This window comes from Tachypleus tridentatus, chromosome 10, assembly GCF_004210375.1.
Source record: "Tachypleus tridentatus isolate NWPU-2018 chromosome 10, ASM421037v1, whole genome shotgun sequence".
Taxonomy (NCBI): Eukaryota; Metazoa; Arthropoda; class Merostomata; order Xiphosura; family Limulidae; genus Tachypleus; species Tachypleus tridentatus.
The window spans coordinates 193,835,886-193,855,544 of record NC_134834.1 but is presented as its reverse complement, the minus strand read 5'-3'; the positions used below and the strand labels follow the sequence as shown (position 1 = coordinate 193,855,544).

General features: G+C 34.0%; 1 protein-coding gene and 6 non-coding genes across 7 annotated transcripts in view; 1 reads left to right on the top strand and 6 right to left on the bottom strand.

Moving 5' to 3' along the window:
- Nucleotides 1-19,659, top strand: part of LOC143228616 (activated CDC42 kinase 1-like) — a 74,739-nt gene that overhangs the window by 16,869 nt on the left and 38,211 nt on the right. Inside the window, exons 2-5 of the mRNA XM_076459841.1 lie at nucleotides 13,240-13,535; nucleotides 13,980-14,177; nucleotides 15,943-16,095; nucleotides 17,406-17,591. Of these exons, the coding sequence (XP_076315956.1) occupies nucleotides 13,240-13,535; nucleotides 13,980-14,177; nucleotides 15,943-16,095; nucleotides 17,406-17,591 (833 nt within the window). The remainder of the gene's footprint in view (nucleotides 1-13,239; nucleotides 13,536-13,979; nucleotides 14,178-15,942; nucleotides 16,096-17,405; nucleotides 17,592-19,659) is intronic.
- On the bottom strand, nucleotides 147-253 carry LOC143231187 (U6 spliceosomal RNA). Its single transcript, XR_013016817.1, has one exon. It is a non-coding gene; the product is annotated as a U6 spliceosomal RNA (small nuclear RNA).
- LOC143231186 (U6 spliceosomal RNA) lies at nucleotides 875-981 on the bottom strand. Its single transcript, XR_013016816.1, has one exon. It is a non-coding gene; the product is annotated as a U6 spliceosomal RNA (small nuclear RNA).
- Nucleotides 1,603-1,709, bottom strand: LOC143231185 (U6 spliceosomal RNA). The gene has a single exon (XR_013016815.1). It is a non-coding gene; the product is annotated as a U6 spliceosomal RNA (small nuclear RNA).
- LOC143231183 (U6 spliceosomal RNA) lies at nucleotides 2,331-2,437 on the bottom strand. Its single transcript, XR_013016814.1, has one exon. It is a non-coding gene; the product is annotated as a U6 spliceosomal RNA (small nuclear RNA).
- On the bottom strand, nucleotides 5,165-5,271 carry LOC143231182 (U6 spliceosomal RNA). The gene has a single exon (XR_013016813.1). It is a non-coding gene; the product is annotated as a U6 spliceosomal RNA (small nuclear RNA).
- LOC143231181 (U6 spliceosomal RNA) lies at nucleotides 5,893-5,999 on the bottom strand. The gene has a single exon (XR_013016812.1). It is a non-coding gene; the product is annotated as a U6 spliceosomal RNA (small nuclear RNA).

The following is a 19,659-nucleotide window of genomic DNA, read 5'->3' as shown; positions in this document are numbered from 1 at the left end:
GATCACACATAGGAAATTTTAAAATAGCTGTGCTGTTAACAAGGTAAACAGTTTAACTAAGAGAAGAGGATGTTGATTATGAATTAAGTCTTTTATGTAAGGTTTGAAGTGTAAAGAGGAAATTTATTTCACTGTTACAAATTACAAAAAATGTGGAACGCTTCACGATTTTGCGTGTCATCCTTGCGCAGGGGCCATGCTAATCTTCTCTGTATCGTTCCAATTTTAGTATATGTACTGCCGAAGCAAGTACAATACTAAATACGTCCCGAGTTCTTTTATACGAGTAATCTTGTTAATATCGAAATGACTGGTGTCTTCAAGTATTATTTCATTTAACAAAATAGATTTAAGTACTATCGTGAGAGATTTATGCTTATTCTGCTGTTCAGTTCTATTTATATATTCGTTTTATTTATTGACTTCATACATTCTGCAGAATGGCGTGTGTTTTATGCAAAATTAGGGTATTTTGTTATCAAGTTTAAACAGAAAGTAGTTTTCAGTATGCTAGAGAGGGCGCTACAGCATCACTTTTAAAGTTAAATATATCACAGAAATTATTTTTAAAAACATTTATAGACCGAGATATTTCTTGATGAAACATCCTTTGTATAAAATGAGATCCATTGTTTAACTTTTGGCAAGAGTATCTTTAAAAATCATTAGTTACAGTGACTCGATGGTCAATGTATAAACTTATTACTCATAAAATCTGTGGTGAATAGATCACACATAGGAAATTTTAAAATAGCTGTGCTGTTAACAAGGTAAACAGTTTAACTAAGAGAAGAGGATGTTGATTATGAATTAAGTCTTTTTATGTAAGGTTTGAAGTGTAAAGAGGAAATTTATTTCACTGTTACAAATTACAAAAAATGTGGAACGCTTCACGATTTTGCGTGTCATCCTTGCGCAGGGGCCATGCTAATCTTCTCTGTATCGTTCCAATTTTAGTATATGTACTGCCGAAGCAAGTACAATACTAAATACGTCCCGAGTTCTTCTTATACGAGTAATCTTGTTAATATCGAAATGACTGGTGTCTTCAAGTATTATTTCATTTAACAAAATAGATTTAAGTACTATCGTGAGAGATTTATGCTTATTCTGCTGTTCAGTTCTATTTATATATTCGTTTTATTTATTGACTTCATACATTCTGCAGAATGGCGTGTGTTTTATGCAAAATTAGGGTATTTTGTTATCAAGTTTAAACAGAAAGTAGTTTTCAGTATGCTAGAGAGGGCGCTACAGCATCACTTTTAAAGTTAAATATATCACAGAAATTATTTTTAAAAACATTTATAGACCGAGATATTTCTTGATGAAACATCCTTTGTATAAAATGAGATCCATTGTTTAACTTTTGGCAAGAGTATCTTTAAAAATCATTAGTTACAGTGACTCGATGGTCAATGTATAAACTTATTACTCATAAAATCTGTGGTGAATAGATCACACATAGGAAATTTTAAAATAGCTGTGCTGTTAACAAGGTAAACAGTTTAACTAAGAGAAGAGGATGTTGATTATGAATTAAGTCTTTTATGTAAGGTTTGAAGTGTAAAGAGGAAATTTATTTCACTGTTACAAATTACAAAAAATGTGGAACGCTTCACGATTTTGCGTGTCATCCTTGCGCAGGGGCCATGCTAATCTTCTCTGTATCGTTCCAATTTTAGTATATGTACTGCCGAAGCAAGTACAATACTAAATACGTCCCGAGTTCTTTTATACGAGTAATCTTGTTAATATCGAAATGACTGGTGTCTTCAAGTATTATTTCATTTAACAAAATAGATTTAAGTACTATCGTGAGAGATTTATGCTTATTCTGCTGTTCAGTTCTATTTATATATTCGTTTTATTTATTGACCTCATACATTCTGCAGAATGGCGTGTGTTTTATGCAAAATTAGGGTATTTTGTTATCAAGTTTAAACAGAAAGTAGTTTTCAGTATGCTAGAGAGGGCGCTACAGCATCACTTTTAAAGTTAAATATATCACAGAAATTATTGTTAAAAACATTTATAGACCGAGATATTTCTTGATGAAACATCCTTTGTATAAAATGAGATCCATTGTTTAACTTTTGGCAAGAGTATCTTTAAAAATGTTTAGTTACAGTGACTCGATGGTCAATGTATAAACTTATTACTCATAAAATCTGTGGTGAATAGACCACACATAGGAAATTTTAAAATAGCTGTGCTGTTAACAAGGTAAACAGTTTAACTAAGAGAAGAGGATGTTGATTATGAATTAAGTCTTTTTATGTAAGGTTTGAAGTGTAAAGAGGAAATTTATTTCACTGTTACAAATTACAAAAAATGTGGAACGCTTCACGATTTTGCGTGTCATCCTTGCGCAGGGGCCATGCTAATCTTCTCTGTATCGTTCCAATTTTAGTATATGTACTGCCGAAGCAAGTACAATACTAAACTAAACTAAACTAAACTAACGTGGCAGGGGTTCAGTTTAGAGAGAGAGAAATCCGAAGAGTTCTCTCTCCAACTGGGGTGTTTCAGGAACTTTGTAGTTCCTCTTCGTCCCCTCGTGGATTGTTATTAGGATTAAGTGGTGGTTTTTTTATTATTATTTTAATAAATTATTTATCGTTATTATTCTTGACTTTTGGGTGGGGAATGTCTCACTAAATGGTCTTTTGGGTGGAGGCAAAGGTAGCAGTGGAAAGAAGGAAAGGTCGGGACCTGTCTCGAAAAGAAAAAGTTGGGTAGATGTGAACATGAATGTAATTCATTCAAGTTCAGATCAAATCAAACGGCCCGATTCTGGGTCTGGAAAAAAGGTTGCCTGGGCTGGGATCTAGAAATCCAATGCCTGAAGATTTTGATGTGGGGAAACAGGAGTACCCGAGAAAACCACTTTCACGACAGGCGCCGAAAGTTTTGCCTGTCGTGTGCCCTGTACCTGAAAAAAAGGAATTCATGTTAATAACATAGTTTTATGTATTTAAACTCTTTGTTGAGTGGATTGTGATTTTGAAATATGTTGTATGGTGATATGTATTTTGTTGGTGCACTTGATAATTTGTGTAGTGATGCCGTTAGTTTGTTTCTGTTTTCTGCTTTTCGATAATATTTCATAGAAAGTTCTGTTATTCTATCTCTTATAGTTGGTAAATTACTAATTTGGTGTAGATAATTTGTTGGTGTAAAAGATGGTAAACTGAATGCGGATTTTAATATTTTGTTTTGTTGCACTTGGATTTTTTGGAGTGTGTTGTTTGACATGTTGTATGTTACTTGACATCCGTACTCTATTAGTGGACGGATGTAAGCCTTGTATATTTGTATAATGGTGTTCGGTGCGCATTTTGATTGTTTACCAGTTATAGTCTTTAGATATGAAATCCTTTTCTTATTGATGAGTGTATATTGTTTATGTGTTTTTTCCATGTTAGTTTTGTGTCGAAAGTGACGCCAAGGAATGTGATGTTTTTTGCTCATGTTGATGGTTGTGTTTCCAAGTGATAGATTTATTTTTCTAGATTTTTCTTTGCTTCTTTAGTTTTCTATAGAAGGTGATTGCTTGTGTTTTTGACGGATTTAACACGACCCTCCACTTGTTGCTCCATGTTGAGACGTTGTTTAGTGATTCTTGTACGCGAGACATGGCCATTACTGGGTTTCTGGAGGTGCTCCAGATTGCGATGTCATCTGCGTATTGTGAATTGTGTGTGTATGTTAGATTTGGAAAAGGTATGTCACTGACGAAAATTATGTAAAGTAGTGGAGAGAGGACTGATCCTTGGGGCACTCCTGCCGTTATATTAAATAATTTGGATATGGTTTTATTGACTTTTACTTGTGCTGTTCTATTGGTTAAAAATTTGAAATCCATTTGACTATCGTAGGATTTATTTGTAGGTGGTTTAGTTTGTATATGATGGCATTGTGCCAAACGCTGTCGAATGCTTTTTTGACATCTAGGAATACCCTGATGGTTACTTGATTGTTGTTGTAAGCTTTGTATATTGATTCGGTGAGTCGTGTGAGGTGATCTGTTGTTTGTCTATTTTTCTGGAGGCATTTTGAGATTCTGGAAGGATGTTGTTTGATTCGCAAAATGGAGGAGACGGTTGGAGATAATTCTCTCCATCAGTTTGCCAAGGCAGCTTAACAGACTGATGGGGCGGAAATTATCTGGATTTGTTCTGTTAGTTTGTTTCTTGGGGATCGTTGTTATGATGGCTTTTTTCCATGTGTCAGGGTAATACCCTGTCGCTAATGAAATGTTCATGATGTTTGTGAGGTGTTGTAGTAGGAGAGTGGAACTTTTTTTGAGAATAATATTTGGTATTTGGTCATGTCCGGGGGAAGTGTTCTTCAAGTTTTTGATATTAATCTTTAGTTCGGTTATGGTTATTTTTCTATTGATTGAATTTGAGTATGCTTCTAGTGTCTCTCCGGGAAATCCTGGTGAGAATGAAGCTTGGTTTGCATTTATGTAGTTGTTGACATGGTGTTGGTGTTGTGTGTCGAAATCTACTGAGTTTAAATCGCTAAAAGTGGATTAAAACTAAATACGTCCCGAGTTCTTTTTATACGAGTAATCTTGTTAATATCGAAATGACTGGTGTCTTCAAGTATTATTTCATTTAACAAAATAGATTTAAGTACTATCGTGAGAGATTTATGCATATTCTGCTGTTCAGTTCTATTTATATATTCGTTTTATTTATTGACTTCATACATTCTGCAGAATGGCGTGTGTTTTATGCAAAATTAGGGTATTTTGTTATCAAGTTTAAACAGAAAGTAGTTTTCAGTATGCTAGAGAGGGCGCTACAGCATCACTTTTAAAGTTAAATATATCACAGAAATTATTTTTAAAAACATTTATAGACCGAGATATTTCTTGATGAAACATCCTTTGTATAAAATGAGATCCATTGTTTAACTTTTGGCAAGAGTATCTTTAAAAATCATTAGTTACAGTGACTCGATGGTCAATGTATAAACTTATTACTCATAAAATCTGTGGTGAATAGATCACACATAGGAAATTTTAAAATAGCTGTGCTGTTAACAAGGTAAACAGTTTAACTAAGAGAAGAGGATGTTGATTATGAATTAAGTCTTTTTATGTAAGGTTTGAAGTGTAAAGAGGAAATTTATTTCACTGTTACAAATTACAAAAAATGTGGAACGCTTCACGATTTTGCGTGTCATCCTTGCGCAGGGGCCATGCTAATCTTCTCTGTATCGTTCCAATTTTAGTATATGTACTGCCGAAGCAAGTACAATACTAAATACGCCCCGAGTTCTTTTTATACGAGTAATCTTGTTAATATCGAAATGACTGGTGTCTTCAAGTATTATTTCATTTAACAAAATAGATTTAAGTACTATCGTGAGAGATTTATGCTTATTCTGCTGTTCAGTTCTATTTATATATTCGTTTTATTTATTGACTTCATACATTCTGCAGAATGGCGTGTGTTTTATGCAAAATTAGGGTATTTTGTTGTCAAGTTTAAACAGAAAGTAGTTTTCAGTATGCTAGAGAGGGCGCTACAGCATCACTTTTAAAGTTAAATATATCACAGAAATTATTGTTAAAAACATTTATAGACCGAGATATTTCTTGATGAAACATCCTTTGTATAAAATGAGATCCATTGTTTAACTTTTGGCAAGAGTATCTTTAAAAATGTTTAGTTACAGTGACTCGATGGTCAATGTATAAACTTATTACTCATAAAATCTGTGGTGAATAGACCACACATAGGAAATTTTAAAATAGCTGTGCTGTTAACAAGGTAAACAGTTTAACTAAGAGAAGAGGATGTTGATTATGAATTAAGTCTTTTTATGTAAGGTTTGAAGTGTAAAGAGGAAATTTATTTCACTGTTACAAATTACAAAAATGTGGAACGCTTCACGATTTTGCGTGTCATCCTTGCGCAGGGGCCATGCTAATCTTCTCTGTATCGTTCCAATTTTAGTATATGTACTGCCGAAGCAAGTACAATACTAAATACGCCCCGAGTTCTTTTTATACGAGTAATCTTGTTAATATCGAAATGACTGGTGTCTTCAAGTATTATTTCATTTAACAAAATAGATTTAAGTACTATCGTGAGAGATTTATGCTCATTCTGCTGTTCAGTTCTATTTATATATTCGTTTTATTTATTGACTTCATACATTCTGCAGAATGGCGTGTGTTTTATGCAAAATTAGGGTATTTTGTTATCAAGTTTAAACAGAAAGTAGTTTTCAGTATGCTAGAGAGGGCGCTACAGCATCAATTTTAAAGATAAATACATCACAGAAATTACTTAACCGTAATTTTTTGAATCTTTATATCATTAAAACAAGTAAAAAAAAGGTACGATTTCACCGAATATCGTATTTTCCCTCCATTTTCTGTTTCAGGTTTGTTCCAAGTCGAGAATTAAATTGAAAATTACTTTCGCGATATTCTCCCGATCGAACACCCGGGTACTTAGCCTTCCCATAATTTTATGACCGTACGGCAACCGTTCATACTTAAACTTGATGAAGTGGAAATGTTGTTTGTTCTTTACACTTTCTAGACTCGTTTTTGTAACGATTGTTTGTAATGGACTATTATTGTTCCAAACCTGCAAATATGGTGAAGAGTTGTTTAATTCAGGTGCACCAATAACAAGCTGAAAGGATCTGAACTTCCATTTGATACCCAGTGATCCAGTTTGCCTTAAAAGTAAGCATAAAGTAAATATTTGTGGGATTCTGTTCGTAGCCTACAGTAGTCTTAAGACAATTTGTTTATAATTGTTTAAAATCCACTTTGGCTTGGAAGAATACTTTTCAGTGAATCTTTTTTTCCACAAAAATAAGTTACTGTAAAGGAAAGAAGTGTGTGGCTCAAAACTGTCAGCCGCGGAACACAGGAAGTTATTGTCTCGGTCATTCACTTCTTCACGTGTTGTTTACATATTGTAATTGGTAATTTCGTTATCAACAATAATAAGATAATCTGCAATGCACCTTCAGCAGTAACACGCGCAAGCAATAGACTTGTATAAATGCCCCACGCGCATCTGTTCTCGCTTCACTATTGACGATCGCGTTACCAGGTAAAATATGCGATGAAGTGATTAATTAAAATAATCCTATAACGTAGAACATACATGAAAATATTCTTAAACTAAGAATTCAGCATAGAGATTCTCTAATATGGAAATGCGTAAAAATTTCCTTTTTTAACTTTATTAAGGATTACATGTTTGACATGAACTTTAACAAAAATAAGTAACTTAGAGCTATTTCCTCAGAGTTAGCCTAATGGAAAATTGAATAATGCCTTTTAGTAGCCAAGACAAATATAAAAAAAAACAAAACTACAATAAATGTTTATTAAAAGGAAACCAATTGTAAAAATAAACTACATAAAAGCTCAAACGTAAAAAAAAATCATTTGCATGAAATCAAAATAGGAAATAAAATTGGTACCAAATGCTTCTTTCTCAAGTGAACTTGTGAGTATGGGTGGGAATGTGTTACATCAAACTTCTAAAATTTACACTACCATAATATAAACATAGGATAAACAATATAGAGCAGAAAATTTTCCAAGTCCCTGCTACTTCATATACACTCCTATGCATGTAAGAATGAGGCATTATTAATACTAATATGTATATATATACACTATACATGAAATTAAATATTTACAACAAAAGAAAAGAAACTATTATGTACATTATGTATATAACATTAAAGAAAATAATTAAAACCAAAAAGAAATGCATACATATATACTGTATACAGAATTATACATTCCAATTCTTTCACAAACCTCCTCATGCTTCAAAAAGCCAGAGCATGTCATCATAAAAATAAAACACCCAAGATATGTATAAACATAAAATAATAATAAAACCCTAACAGAAAAAAACATAGACCTCACTTCTCCGTATGCATTCAGGAGTGTGGAAGTCGACCCCAAATTAAAAATAAAGTAAATTATGATGAATGTATACAAAATATACACTTGCCCCTAAAAAAGAAGGCTTCACTTTGCTCCCCGTAACCCCACTGGCAAAGCTTTTATTGATTGAGGTCTGCTCAGATCTTTGCCAGATTTCTACTCAGCTTTAACTAGCCCTTATCCCACTTGTGCTGGACCTCCTTTTCATAATTTGATTTAGGAGTATCCCTTCATTTCATTTGATTTTTCTTCTGATGATAGTGGGCTCAAGATGCTGTCCTTTTAGCTGCCGTATCGTAGTAATAATACTTGTACACTGGAATATATTTTAATGTGGGCAGTTTGTGATTACTCTAGGTCCTTTGGAAGAGAGTTTCATGCTCATCTCCTTCTGAGATGTCTCCTTTAGTCCTGGTGATGGTACTTAGGAGATTACAACAGCACAGGAACTTTGTGATCATCCAGAAGGTCCAGCCCTTGAGGTTAAAGCTCTGTTTTGGTGGCAAAAACACCTCTGTTGTCTTCTCTTTTTTAGTTGTGTCATATGTTACCATGGATGAAATCACTGGGTCTTTGCTGTTCAGTTTTCACATCAATGAGAAGTTTCAGTAGTGTGTAATTTTCTTGCTGAATTTCTTGGAACTTGGTTCCTCCAGATTATGTGGTGAGGATTCTTATGATACACTGTTGGAGACTTCTTTGTTTTTTCAGAAACACCTGTTAGGTAGGCTCCACAAAATTGCATATGTCAGCAAGCAACCTGTCTTCTTCCATGAACATTCTAGAGATTAATTTTATTGTAGCATACTCCATCTGTTTGATAAATTCATGCCACTCAATGTAGAAGAAATTTTGGGCATTGTGGAAAATCTCTGAAGCTTCAAAATTGGAAGAGGAATGCATCTTAAAATATTCAGGCAAATAAAACAGGACTTGAACACTAGCACAGTGAGTTTGATTAGGATCTCTGGCTAATACCAAAAGCCCAGATTCAAATAAATGTAAAGGTTGACAGTTTTAGTTGCTGAAAGGTTCAGTGAAATGTACAAGTTAAAAGAGTCTGTAATGCTTGGTGATGACCATGAATTAGACATAGTCAAATGACACATCTGTAGAATTAATGTATACTCATGCCTATCATTATCTGTAGAATGTGGGCACCATTGTCTTGAAGACTTAATGATACTTTAGTTTTCCAAGGTTTTTTCAATCATTTAGTTACCTATGGTCATGCTGACCCATGTGTCCTCTGCCAGACACGTGCCAAACGTTTGCTCTCGTTCTTAGCTTACCATCTAGTTGTGTCAAGAAAGCTCAGTTCTAGAAGGGAAGAATAGAGGTAAGGGCTTCTTGGGTCCTACACAGATGAGTAGGGTTAGGTACCACAAATCTCATTTTTGATTGTTACCCTTTCCTAGTGCTTTCATTGTGTGTTTTTCTGTAGACAGTTTATTCCATTTACAAATTGTGTGACAGTTATTACATGGGTGGTACTTGCATTCTTTTCCAATTATACAGTATCTTCATGTTTGAGAACTGTATCTTGAAATGAAATGACTTAAGAAAGCAGTTTTACTGTATATTTTTTAATTTGAAACACTTAATCCTGCATAACCAGTCAAATAAAATTCACACTGGTTACATTATGTACATATATTTGTTGTTTCATTGAAGCCATTATTTGCAAATTTCCCATACTACTGACCACTTCACTCATTCCTGAATATTACAGTTTGACCATGTTTAAATATTTCAGCATTATGCTTTTGAGAAACACCAGATTAACCTGTGTCAAAGCCACAAACTGAAACTCTGTTCCTTAAAACCTCAAGTAAAACTGTTTTTTTTTTCTTTCACTCTCTTACGTGAATCTCTTTGTCACATTGCCTCTTTCACTTAACATCCACAAATCTGCAGGATATTTCAGTATCTAAATCAAAACATTTTCTTCTTAACAAATAAAACTGGAGATAAACTGTGTTTCCCAATGATATTTCCAGGTTTTTAATCACAGTTAACCTCATGTTCATTAATTCCTAATGTTGAGATCTGTTTTTATGCTCTTGCAGTTGGCTGTTGTGCTTTTCAGAAAACATTGCTGTTTCCACTAATAAGCCCATTTCACCATGGCTTATTACAATCGCCAAATCTGACCTTTCTTTACATCATCTGAGAAAAGCAGATATTCCCGATTGGAAGTACCATCTTTTATTCACTGAACATCTTTTGAACCATCTCTCCATTTCTATTTATGAGGATGGTTTGAAATTGGGTGACTCTGTGGGCTCTGTCATGGTTTTTGTGTTCACTGCTGAACTGTATGCCATTTCTCTTGCCCTGCATCACATAGAAGCCAAGCAGTACTCAAACTGCACTATTTATACTGATTTGTTTAATTCTCTACTGGCCCTGGAATCACTTCACACAATGTTCTTGCCAGTATTCAAAAGCAACTGGCCCATTTCTCTTTAACATCTACTTCTATTCAGTTTCTCTGGATAGCAGGTCATATGGTATTCTCGGAACAGGCTTGCCAGCACCACAGCTAAATTTGTCTGCTCTGGCACTATCACTGCTGTGCATATTTTGTACATGGACTATGGTCCTGTATTCAAGGCTCGGCTCTGTGCCAGTTGGCAGTCGACTTGAAGTGAGCAACGTGAAAACAAGCTTTTCCAAATAAAACCCTCTATTGAACTTTGGCCATGTTGCTTCTGCAAGGATCAGAAAGAGGAAGGTGTCCTAACTAGACTATGCATTGGTCACATTTTTTTAACTCATCGTTTTCTTTCATCTGGGACTGATGCACCAATGTGTTGTCTGTGTGATACTTGGGTCACAATAAGCCACATTTTCCTGTGACAACAACGGCACCATTTTAAACATGTTTTGTCCCAAGATTTATCTATAACGTTAGACAGTATCATTGGCGATGGTGACACTGTCCCCTTTAGAAATGTTTTTAGTTTTTTAAAGGCCTTTAATCATTTTACTGGTATTTAAGTTTTTAATTTATAAATTAGACTTGTTTGTAATGTGCTTTCTTTTTAAGAATTGAAGCACAACTAGTTTGATTTGAAATTAGAAAATGGCTGTAACTTCAAATAACACAAAACCAGAACTGGAAAGGTCAACCTCAGGTGACTAACACTGATCTTTAAACTTATACGTTAGTTATCCTGGCGAGTTATGATAATTAAAATTGTGCTACAGAAATCTCTTTACAACTTGCATTACCGTAGTTTCTCTCTTACTGCTGTAAACTAGATATAAAAATTGGATTTAATGTTATTTATGTTTTTAATTCAGAAATTAAACTTTGTTTTATCTTGATTCCTTTTTATGAATTTTAATAATTTTATGTTAATTTTAACTTTTTACTGAATGTTTGGTGCAGATAGCCTAGTAGCTTTGTACCATAAAATGCAAACCAACTAACCAACTTTTCAGAAGAAAACAAACTCTCTTGTAGTTTGTAGATCCAGTATATTCTACAAGTAAACAAATGTAAAAATGTAATTATCACAGAGTAGGATGCTGTGCAGAGTTCCCACTATTTAACTAGATTATGCTTTTGAGTTGTTTTGAATTTCACACAAAGCTAATGAGAACTAGCTATGCTAGCCAACCCTAATTTAGCACTGACAGATTAGATATGACCATTGCCAACTCTACATAAATCTATAATGCCCAAACTTTGTAAACTGAAGCATAATTACAGCAATTGAACCTTTATAAGTGGATAAATAATACATAAATCCATACCATGAAAATTATTGTTGTTTAAAACATTATCATAAATTGAGTTTCGTAGTTAATTTTTCCTGTAGACGGAAAAAAAAAAGAAAGAGAAGGTGAGAAAAAAATGACCAGTATAAACTTATCTTGATTACTGACTGCCCAGAACTTTTTTAATAGCCATGAAGTGAAAATGCAGTAATGTATCATCTGATGTAAGCTGAACAAGTTTGTGCTCTAGAAACAAGGAGTTGATATTTTATTAACTGCAGTGAAACTGCTATGGCTGTTGAATGTAAAAATAATATTGACAGCTATACTCTTGCTGTAGTTTCAAATGACTGCAATAGCAGATGAAAGAAAAATAGTTCTAGTCAAGTACATTTATACACATCACTGGAATGAACATATATGTGTGTGTTTTGTTATAGCAAAGCCACATGGAGCTATCTGCAGAGTCCACCAAGGGGAATTGAACCACTGATTTTAGAGTTGTAAATCCATAGATTTAGTGCTATACCAGTGGGGGGATAGATAAATATACTAGAGTTTTACAGATAAATGTGACAAAATATGTTTGCCAATCAGTTTGTTTCAGTGAATAATGTTAAAAATTTAATAGGTGATTTAAGAAAACTAGTCTGATTTTAAAAGTGTTTCCTAAGTATGACTAGATTCGCAAAGAAAATCAATTCATTTAGGTTCTAGTAATTGAATTTCTATGAATGCTGTCATATTTACCTGTTGAGGCATTTTCTTAGTGGACTACCCAATCATTTAGTATTATTTTTAAAGCATCTTCAAATACTTTGGCAGACTTATGCCCATGGATTTAAAGTGTAACGCTGTTTTAGTTCCATTTCACAACGATACAGAAGAATTCTGTATAATTACTATCTTTCTGGGTGCTACAACATACAGGTGCTGTAAAAGTTTGTTAAGCTGTTTGTTACAGTACAAATGCCATTTAGTGTGTGTTAACATCATTAAAAAATTGAAAGTGTAAATAAATAAAGAGGATGTTCCTTACAAATTAAATAATAAATAAATAAAGAGTTATGAATGGCTAAAATTGGGTTTTAAGTCATAAACATATAATGGTAAACCATAGTTATGTTGCATGTTTTCTTGAGAAAATATTTAAATAGAGATAAGTAATTTGATTTGACCTCAATAATCTAATCAAGGTTAATTATCTATGACTTCAGAGTATTAAAAAGTTGTATATGTTTTAATGACGTTTAGTCTACTCGAGTTGCAGTAAGTTTAATATAGATATGCCTGTCTTATTTAAAGTGAAATAATTCTAAAACTATGCTTCAGATGATTATGCAAAAAATATATTTTTTTATATTTTTGCTTGTATTTTGGGTTTATTTTTATCAAATTAAAATTCCAGTAGAATATAAGATTCAAATATTCCATTCTAGACTACCTTGATCTGATAAATTTGTTTTTATAATTTCTAGTAGATTTGATTTAAAAACAAATAATTTTCAAGCTTCATCCAATATTCTTGGTTTTCACATGTCAGATACGTCTTTTGTCTCTAGGTCAGACATCATGTGGGTCAGTTAGAAAACCAGAAGCACGAAAGGAGGAAGAGCCAATGAATGTTGGTGATCAAAACGAGATTGGTTGGCTGTATGACCTATTACTAGAAGTCCAGCTGGAGCAGTTCTTTTTTAAGCTTCGAGATGAACTCCAGATTTCTCGACTTGCTCATTTTGACTTTGTGCAGCTAAGTGATCTAGAAGAAGTTGGATTGGGTCGACCTGCTGCCAGACGGCTGCTTGAAGCTGCAAAAAAAAGAAAAGCAGCCTTATGGAGAAAGAATCTTTTTAGCAAGGTTTACACTGCTTGTGTATATTAAAGCTGCTTGTTTAATGTAACATTTTGGGAAGGCATGGGACCTATTGGTCCAGCTTGACCATTTCGTCCTCTAAACTAAAATAATTAAAAAAACAAAGACAAAATCATAAGGACAGCATAGCCAGTTTTCACTCATGGGAAATTTATATTCTGTTGATATTTAAACTTTTAATGTCTTTTAGCTAAATACAAGTATTAATTTTTAATCTGTTCTTTAAAAAAATTATATTTTAAGGTGTGTTGTTTTTTTTCCAAAAATTGATTCGTACTAAATTAGAATTTTTCCGTTATCTTGTTCAGTAGTATAATTTTGAAAATTATTACTTGTAACTACCAGTATTTAAAAGTTAGTTATAAAGTTCATATAAATAACTAAAACCAGATGTCTTGACTGAACCCATTTGACTTTTTTGTTTCTTAGTTCCTTCCTGTGGGCAAAACAGATAAACTGACACCCAAAACGTGTTCTTTGCAACCCACAAGTCCCACTCATGCATTGTCTGGAAATGCTCTTACTTGCTTGATTAATGAGAAAAATCTCCACCTGTCTAACAAACTTGGAGATGGGTCATTTGGGGTCGTTGTCAAAGGAGAGTGGGAAACACCTAATGGGCAGACAGTAAGTTAATATTTGTTCTTGTGGTAGTAAACAGCTTTGTAGTATATATTTTTTATAAGCAATACAAACATATTTTGAGTGTGAATATCCAGTTTTTAATTAATATGATAATGAACAGATAACACTGTGTGTACTAGCTACACATTCACAGGATAAGGAGCCATATAATTATTCAGTATTTTGTGATAATTTAAGCCAACCATTTCTAGCTACTGAAACACTTTTACGATGTAAAATAAACAAATTAATAAATAGTTATAGATTGGTGGAAACCTTATACTAATATTAAAGTTTGATTTGGTTAATTATTTTACCTTCTAAAACCTGGGTAAGGATTTATATATTAAATACTCGTGGGTAGTTCATCATCTGCTTCAATAGTGGAAGTCATAAAAAATACTATTTTTTTAAGGCCATACTTCATGGAAATGTCCTTAAACTTCAGTTTTAAATTAAAACTCCCCTATGAAATAATTAAATAAACAAAAAAGCTTGGTTAGTGAAATTGGGTGTACTTATATTTGATGTTGGTCGTTGTGATGGTTAATGAAATTGGGTGTACTTATATTTGATGTCAGTCATTGTGATGGTTAATGAAATTGGGTGTGCTTATATTTGATGTCAGTCATTGTTATGATTAATGAAATTGGGTGTGCTTATATTTGATGTCAGTCATGATGGTTAATGAAATTGGGTGTACTTATATTTGATGTCAGTCGTGATGGTTAGTGAAATTGGTTGTACTTATATTTGATGTCAGTTTTTGTGATGGTTAGTGAAATTGGGTGTACTTATATTTGATGTCAGTCGTTGTGATGGTTAGTGAAATTGGTTGTACTTATATTTGATGTCAGTCGTTGTGATGGTTAGTGAAATTGGGTGTACTTATATTTGATTTCAGTCATGATGGTTAATGAAATTGGGTGTACTTATATTTGATGTCAGTCGTGATGGTTAGTGAAATTGGGTGTACTTATATTTGATGTCAGTCATTGTGAATTCTATGCTTCAGGAGGCCTAAGACTTTCATTTTCTGTTACTGTTGAGTTTGATGAACTACAATGCCAGAAATACGTAAGGTAAATCGTATATAATAAGATTTGATAGTACTTGAAATATCAGTATATGTTCCAGAAAATAACGTGATATTCTTAAAGTCCCTGTGAACTGTTTATGGTATAGTAATGTTTTGCAACACCATCAAAGGCTTTTCTAGACATGGAAATTGATTAATATACTGATACAGTGGTTTTTCAAATATGGATTTAAAATTTCAAAAAATTTGAATGCTTAAGTATCAGGTAAATGTCTTTAAACATTGCATGATATATTTAACAAACTAATTAGAAGAATTCGAAATCTTTCATAGATGTGTCGTAGTTAAATAATTATTTTTAAAGCACATTATTAGTACATTAATGTTATTTCTGAGCTAAAGTAACTGAGGTCATTTTAAGTAGAAACTCAATATTTATTAATGTTACGTTGTTTCAGATTGAAATTCTGAGACTGAGTTCAGTGATTTTCAAAATAAACATAGTTTTGTATGGAATCATAACAGTGAAATCTGCAAGAAAAACAAAACTAAAAACCAGAGTTATCAATAATTTACATTATTGCTTTTATTAATTTTCAATTTGTTAACAAAATCTGTTTTGAAAAAATTCATAATAACTTATTAGGTTTACAGTTGCTCATAGTAACATTGTAAAAGTGACTTTAGTTTTGGTAATAACAAATAGTGTTGTGTGTTATAAAACATTAGATGCAGGTGGCAGTAAAGGTCCTGAAACAAGATACCTTGACATTGCCAGGAGTATTTGAAGATTTTGTGAAAGAGGTAAATGCTATGCACCAGATGGATCACCCAAACTTGATCCATCTTTATGGTGTCGTCTTATCTGCTCCTTTGAAAATGGTGAGTGTTGAGCAGAGATTTTTACCTCACATTTTTTATTTACAATGAGCAACAGTTGTGTGAGACAATTCTTTCAAGGTATATTTTGTATTTAATTTTGCTGAAAAATCAGTTATAAAGAGTTGGATATTTTCAACCCAAGAGTGAAAGAAAAGAAGGGTTTGTAACAGTAGTGAATGTGATGTCATTAAATTTATCATTGTGTATTCTTCTCCTTATAAGTTGAAGGGTAAAACACGGCCCAGTGGCAAGCATTACAGAGTGTAGGTATGCATGTTAAACACTGTCATTCCACTAAAAATAAAAATACAAAATATATAAAAATTTCTTCATTACACTTTGGTGCCGTGAATGTGTTATAAGGTGCAGCTGAAATACCATTATTCTGTCAGATATAAAATTAGTCCAAGAATTAACAGTGGGTATTGTTGACCAGCTGCTATCCCTGTAGGTCTCTCAGTTCCAAATTAGGAATGATTAGTATAGATAGTCCTTGAATAGCTTTTCACAGGTATATCTGGAAACAAACAGATCATTACTGAAGTTTAGGTAGCTGAGATTTCTACTCTGTTAAATATTCATAAAGTTATCCCTTGAAGCTACATGAATATTTGTGAGAACATTTAATAATTATGTATAGTTTTATCCACACACACTATATTTTAAATGCTACAGCCATTAGAATGTTATAACAATTGTTTTGTGATGAATGTGCTTCATCGTGTATATCTTAGAAAAAAAAAAACTTTTCTTTTTGTGGTTCCAGAATGTATTTTCAGATATTAGTTTCTGCTATAACGGATGTTTGGTGCAGATAGCCTAGCTGCTTTGTGCCATTAAACACTAAATCAAACAAACAAACAAACAAAGTTTCTGCTATAATTGTTTTTTTAAATAGTAAAACCGTTATATCAGTTCTTTTTGTTTCAGAGAGTGCACCAGAAATGAGGTTACTTTTCATACTGTATATTTTATATACATCTTGCATTGTAAAGCCTAGTTTTTTTCTCTGTAATGGACATTACTGGTTTAACCACACTAGAAATGTACATTGATTGTTTTGTCATGTAACAGTATATGCTCACCAGATAGTAGGTATATATCACATATCTGTTAAATCGGTTGTTGTGGCCGGAGAAAGTACTAGAATAATTGCATCATGCAACTTGTAATTTTTTTCATAGAAGTTTATTTGGTTGGTATATAAGAAGGAACTCAATGTTTTTATCATATTATTATGTCAAACATTAAAAAAAAGTTGTCAGTGTAGTAGACTTTAAACTTTTTAAAATATTATTATTAACATTTAGGTAACTGAGTTGGCTTCTCTAGGATCCTTGCGAGATCTCCTGAGAAAGGAATGTGCCCATACTCCTATTTCTATACTGGTAAACTATGCTGTACAGATAGCAAGTGGTATGGCTCATCTGGAATCTAAACACTTCATTCACAGAGATCTGGCAGCCAGGAATGTGCTGCTTTCCAGTGCACGTAAGGTAAAGGATATAATGTTTCTGACATTGTCACAGATATCTCTTTAGATATTTTCTTACTTTAATTATAGAATTATTTAATACTCACCCTACTGGATAATTCCAACTAAAACTTGTTCACTGATCTTCAACATTTGTTTTAAATTCAGACAGATATTTCCGGATCTGGTTGTGTTTTTTTTGGTCAGAAACAAATACTTAGTTCTATTAAATAAACCCCTTGGTGTGGATTCCTGTATGTGGTGAGGGGACCTTTCAGTGACGGTTTTGTTCTTTCAGTTTACCTTCTCTGGGATCTAAACGTCCATCCACATGCTTGCCATGCGTGGCAACCAGTGAAGGGGATGAGAGGATTCTGGTGGTTGAGGAGTCCAACCATAATACACCAATTTGGCCTTGAATTTTTGTAGACGGGTGGCCCCCCTTGGGTCAGTCGGCTGGTCCACTTGGGCTAGGGTCAACCAAGTACCTGTGTTGGATTTTCTCAACAGGTGTTGTGGACATTGTATCTGATGCTGGTGTTTGGGTATAGTGCTCACGAAACCCTGGCGTTGCTGCAGTATCCTTGTTTGACATTATAGTGCATCCCGTTGTAGGGCTTCATGGTGGGTGGGGTCAGTGGGCACCAAAATTTCCTTTTTTTTGATTATGGATCCTCCAATTAAAACGTAAATAAAATAGTGAAAAACAGTTCATAGGTACATGACCATGTCTTGAGGAATTTGAGCAGCAAACTTCAACATGTGTAACACCTGTTGTACCTCATTTTCTTATCCTACATTCTCTTTCAGACAAACCTTTAGGGCAAATGTCTCCCTTGGACACATCTTCTTCTCCCACCCCAAGATGCAAAGCAATCATTTGTTCACATCCTCAGTCACTGGAATCTTCTTCCAACAGCAAAGACATGCCCATTTGACCCAGGCCAGGACCCATGAAGGTCGATAGACCTCCCTCAAATAAAGAGTAAAGAATAAAGACATGGTCATAAACAGAAGGGTTCTCCATCCGATTTGCCTACACATAAATAAAAATGGTCACCTTGATACAGTGGAACTGTCAAAGTTTACATTCTAATCTGATTGACATCAAAACACTGATTGCTTCCTACCATCCTGTATGTCTTTCTTTACAGGATACACTTTTGAAACTTGCTAATACAGTCACCTTTCGGTGGTTTTCTTTGTACAGAAATGACAGGCTGTGTGATGGACAAATGCATAGAGGGTTGGCACTGTTGGTTGATCAGCATGTGCTCACCCTGTCTTTGCCACTTGGCATGTCTTTGGATGCTGTAGCCATCTGCATTTTTTTGGGTCGTACCATCACTGTTTGTTCACTCTACCTGTCACCTGGAGAGACATATGATCAATCAGACCTTGATGCTCTCATTGAACAGTTGCTGTCTCCCTTTTTATCCCGGAGGGCTTTAATGGACATCATCCCCTCTGGAGAAGTGCTGATATTGATAGGAGAGGTCGCTCTGTAGAGAGTATGCTTACTGATCACAACCTTTCTCTTTTTAATACTGGTAATAACAGCTCTTCTACTTATTTTCATGCACCTAGTCAGTCCTTTACTGCTACTGATCTCTCAATTTGCTCCCCTTCATTATTCTCCCATTTTTCGTGGAGAGTTGACAGTAATCTACGAGGCAGTGATCATTTTCCTATTATCTTAAGAGAGACTGGCCTTGGTCGATACCACCCGACCTGCGTGCCCTGGTGGAAGCTCGATCAGGCAAACTGGCCCCCTTTCACTGCTCTCACTAAACTTTTCCTGCCCTTGTCTGTAAGTCATCAATAAACGACTGTGTGGCAGCAGTAACTGACTGTATTATACAAGCAGCCGCTCAGTGTATTCCTAAAACCTCAACACGTTTTCCACGATATCCTCATCCGTGGTGGAATCCTGTTTGCCACATGGCACGGAAGGCTCAAAAACGGGCCTGGGATACTTTCCATAGATATCCCACACTCTCGAACCGCATTGCTTTCCAGCAGGCCCGTGCACGTGCTCAGCTGGTAAGATGTAAAAGCCAGAAGAAATCTTGGATTAAGTTCACAATCAG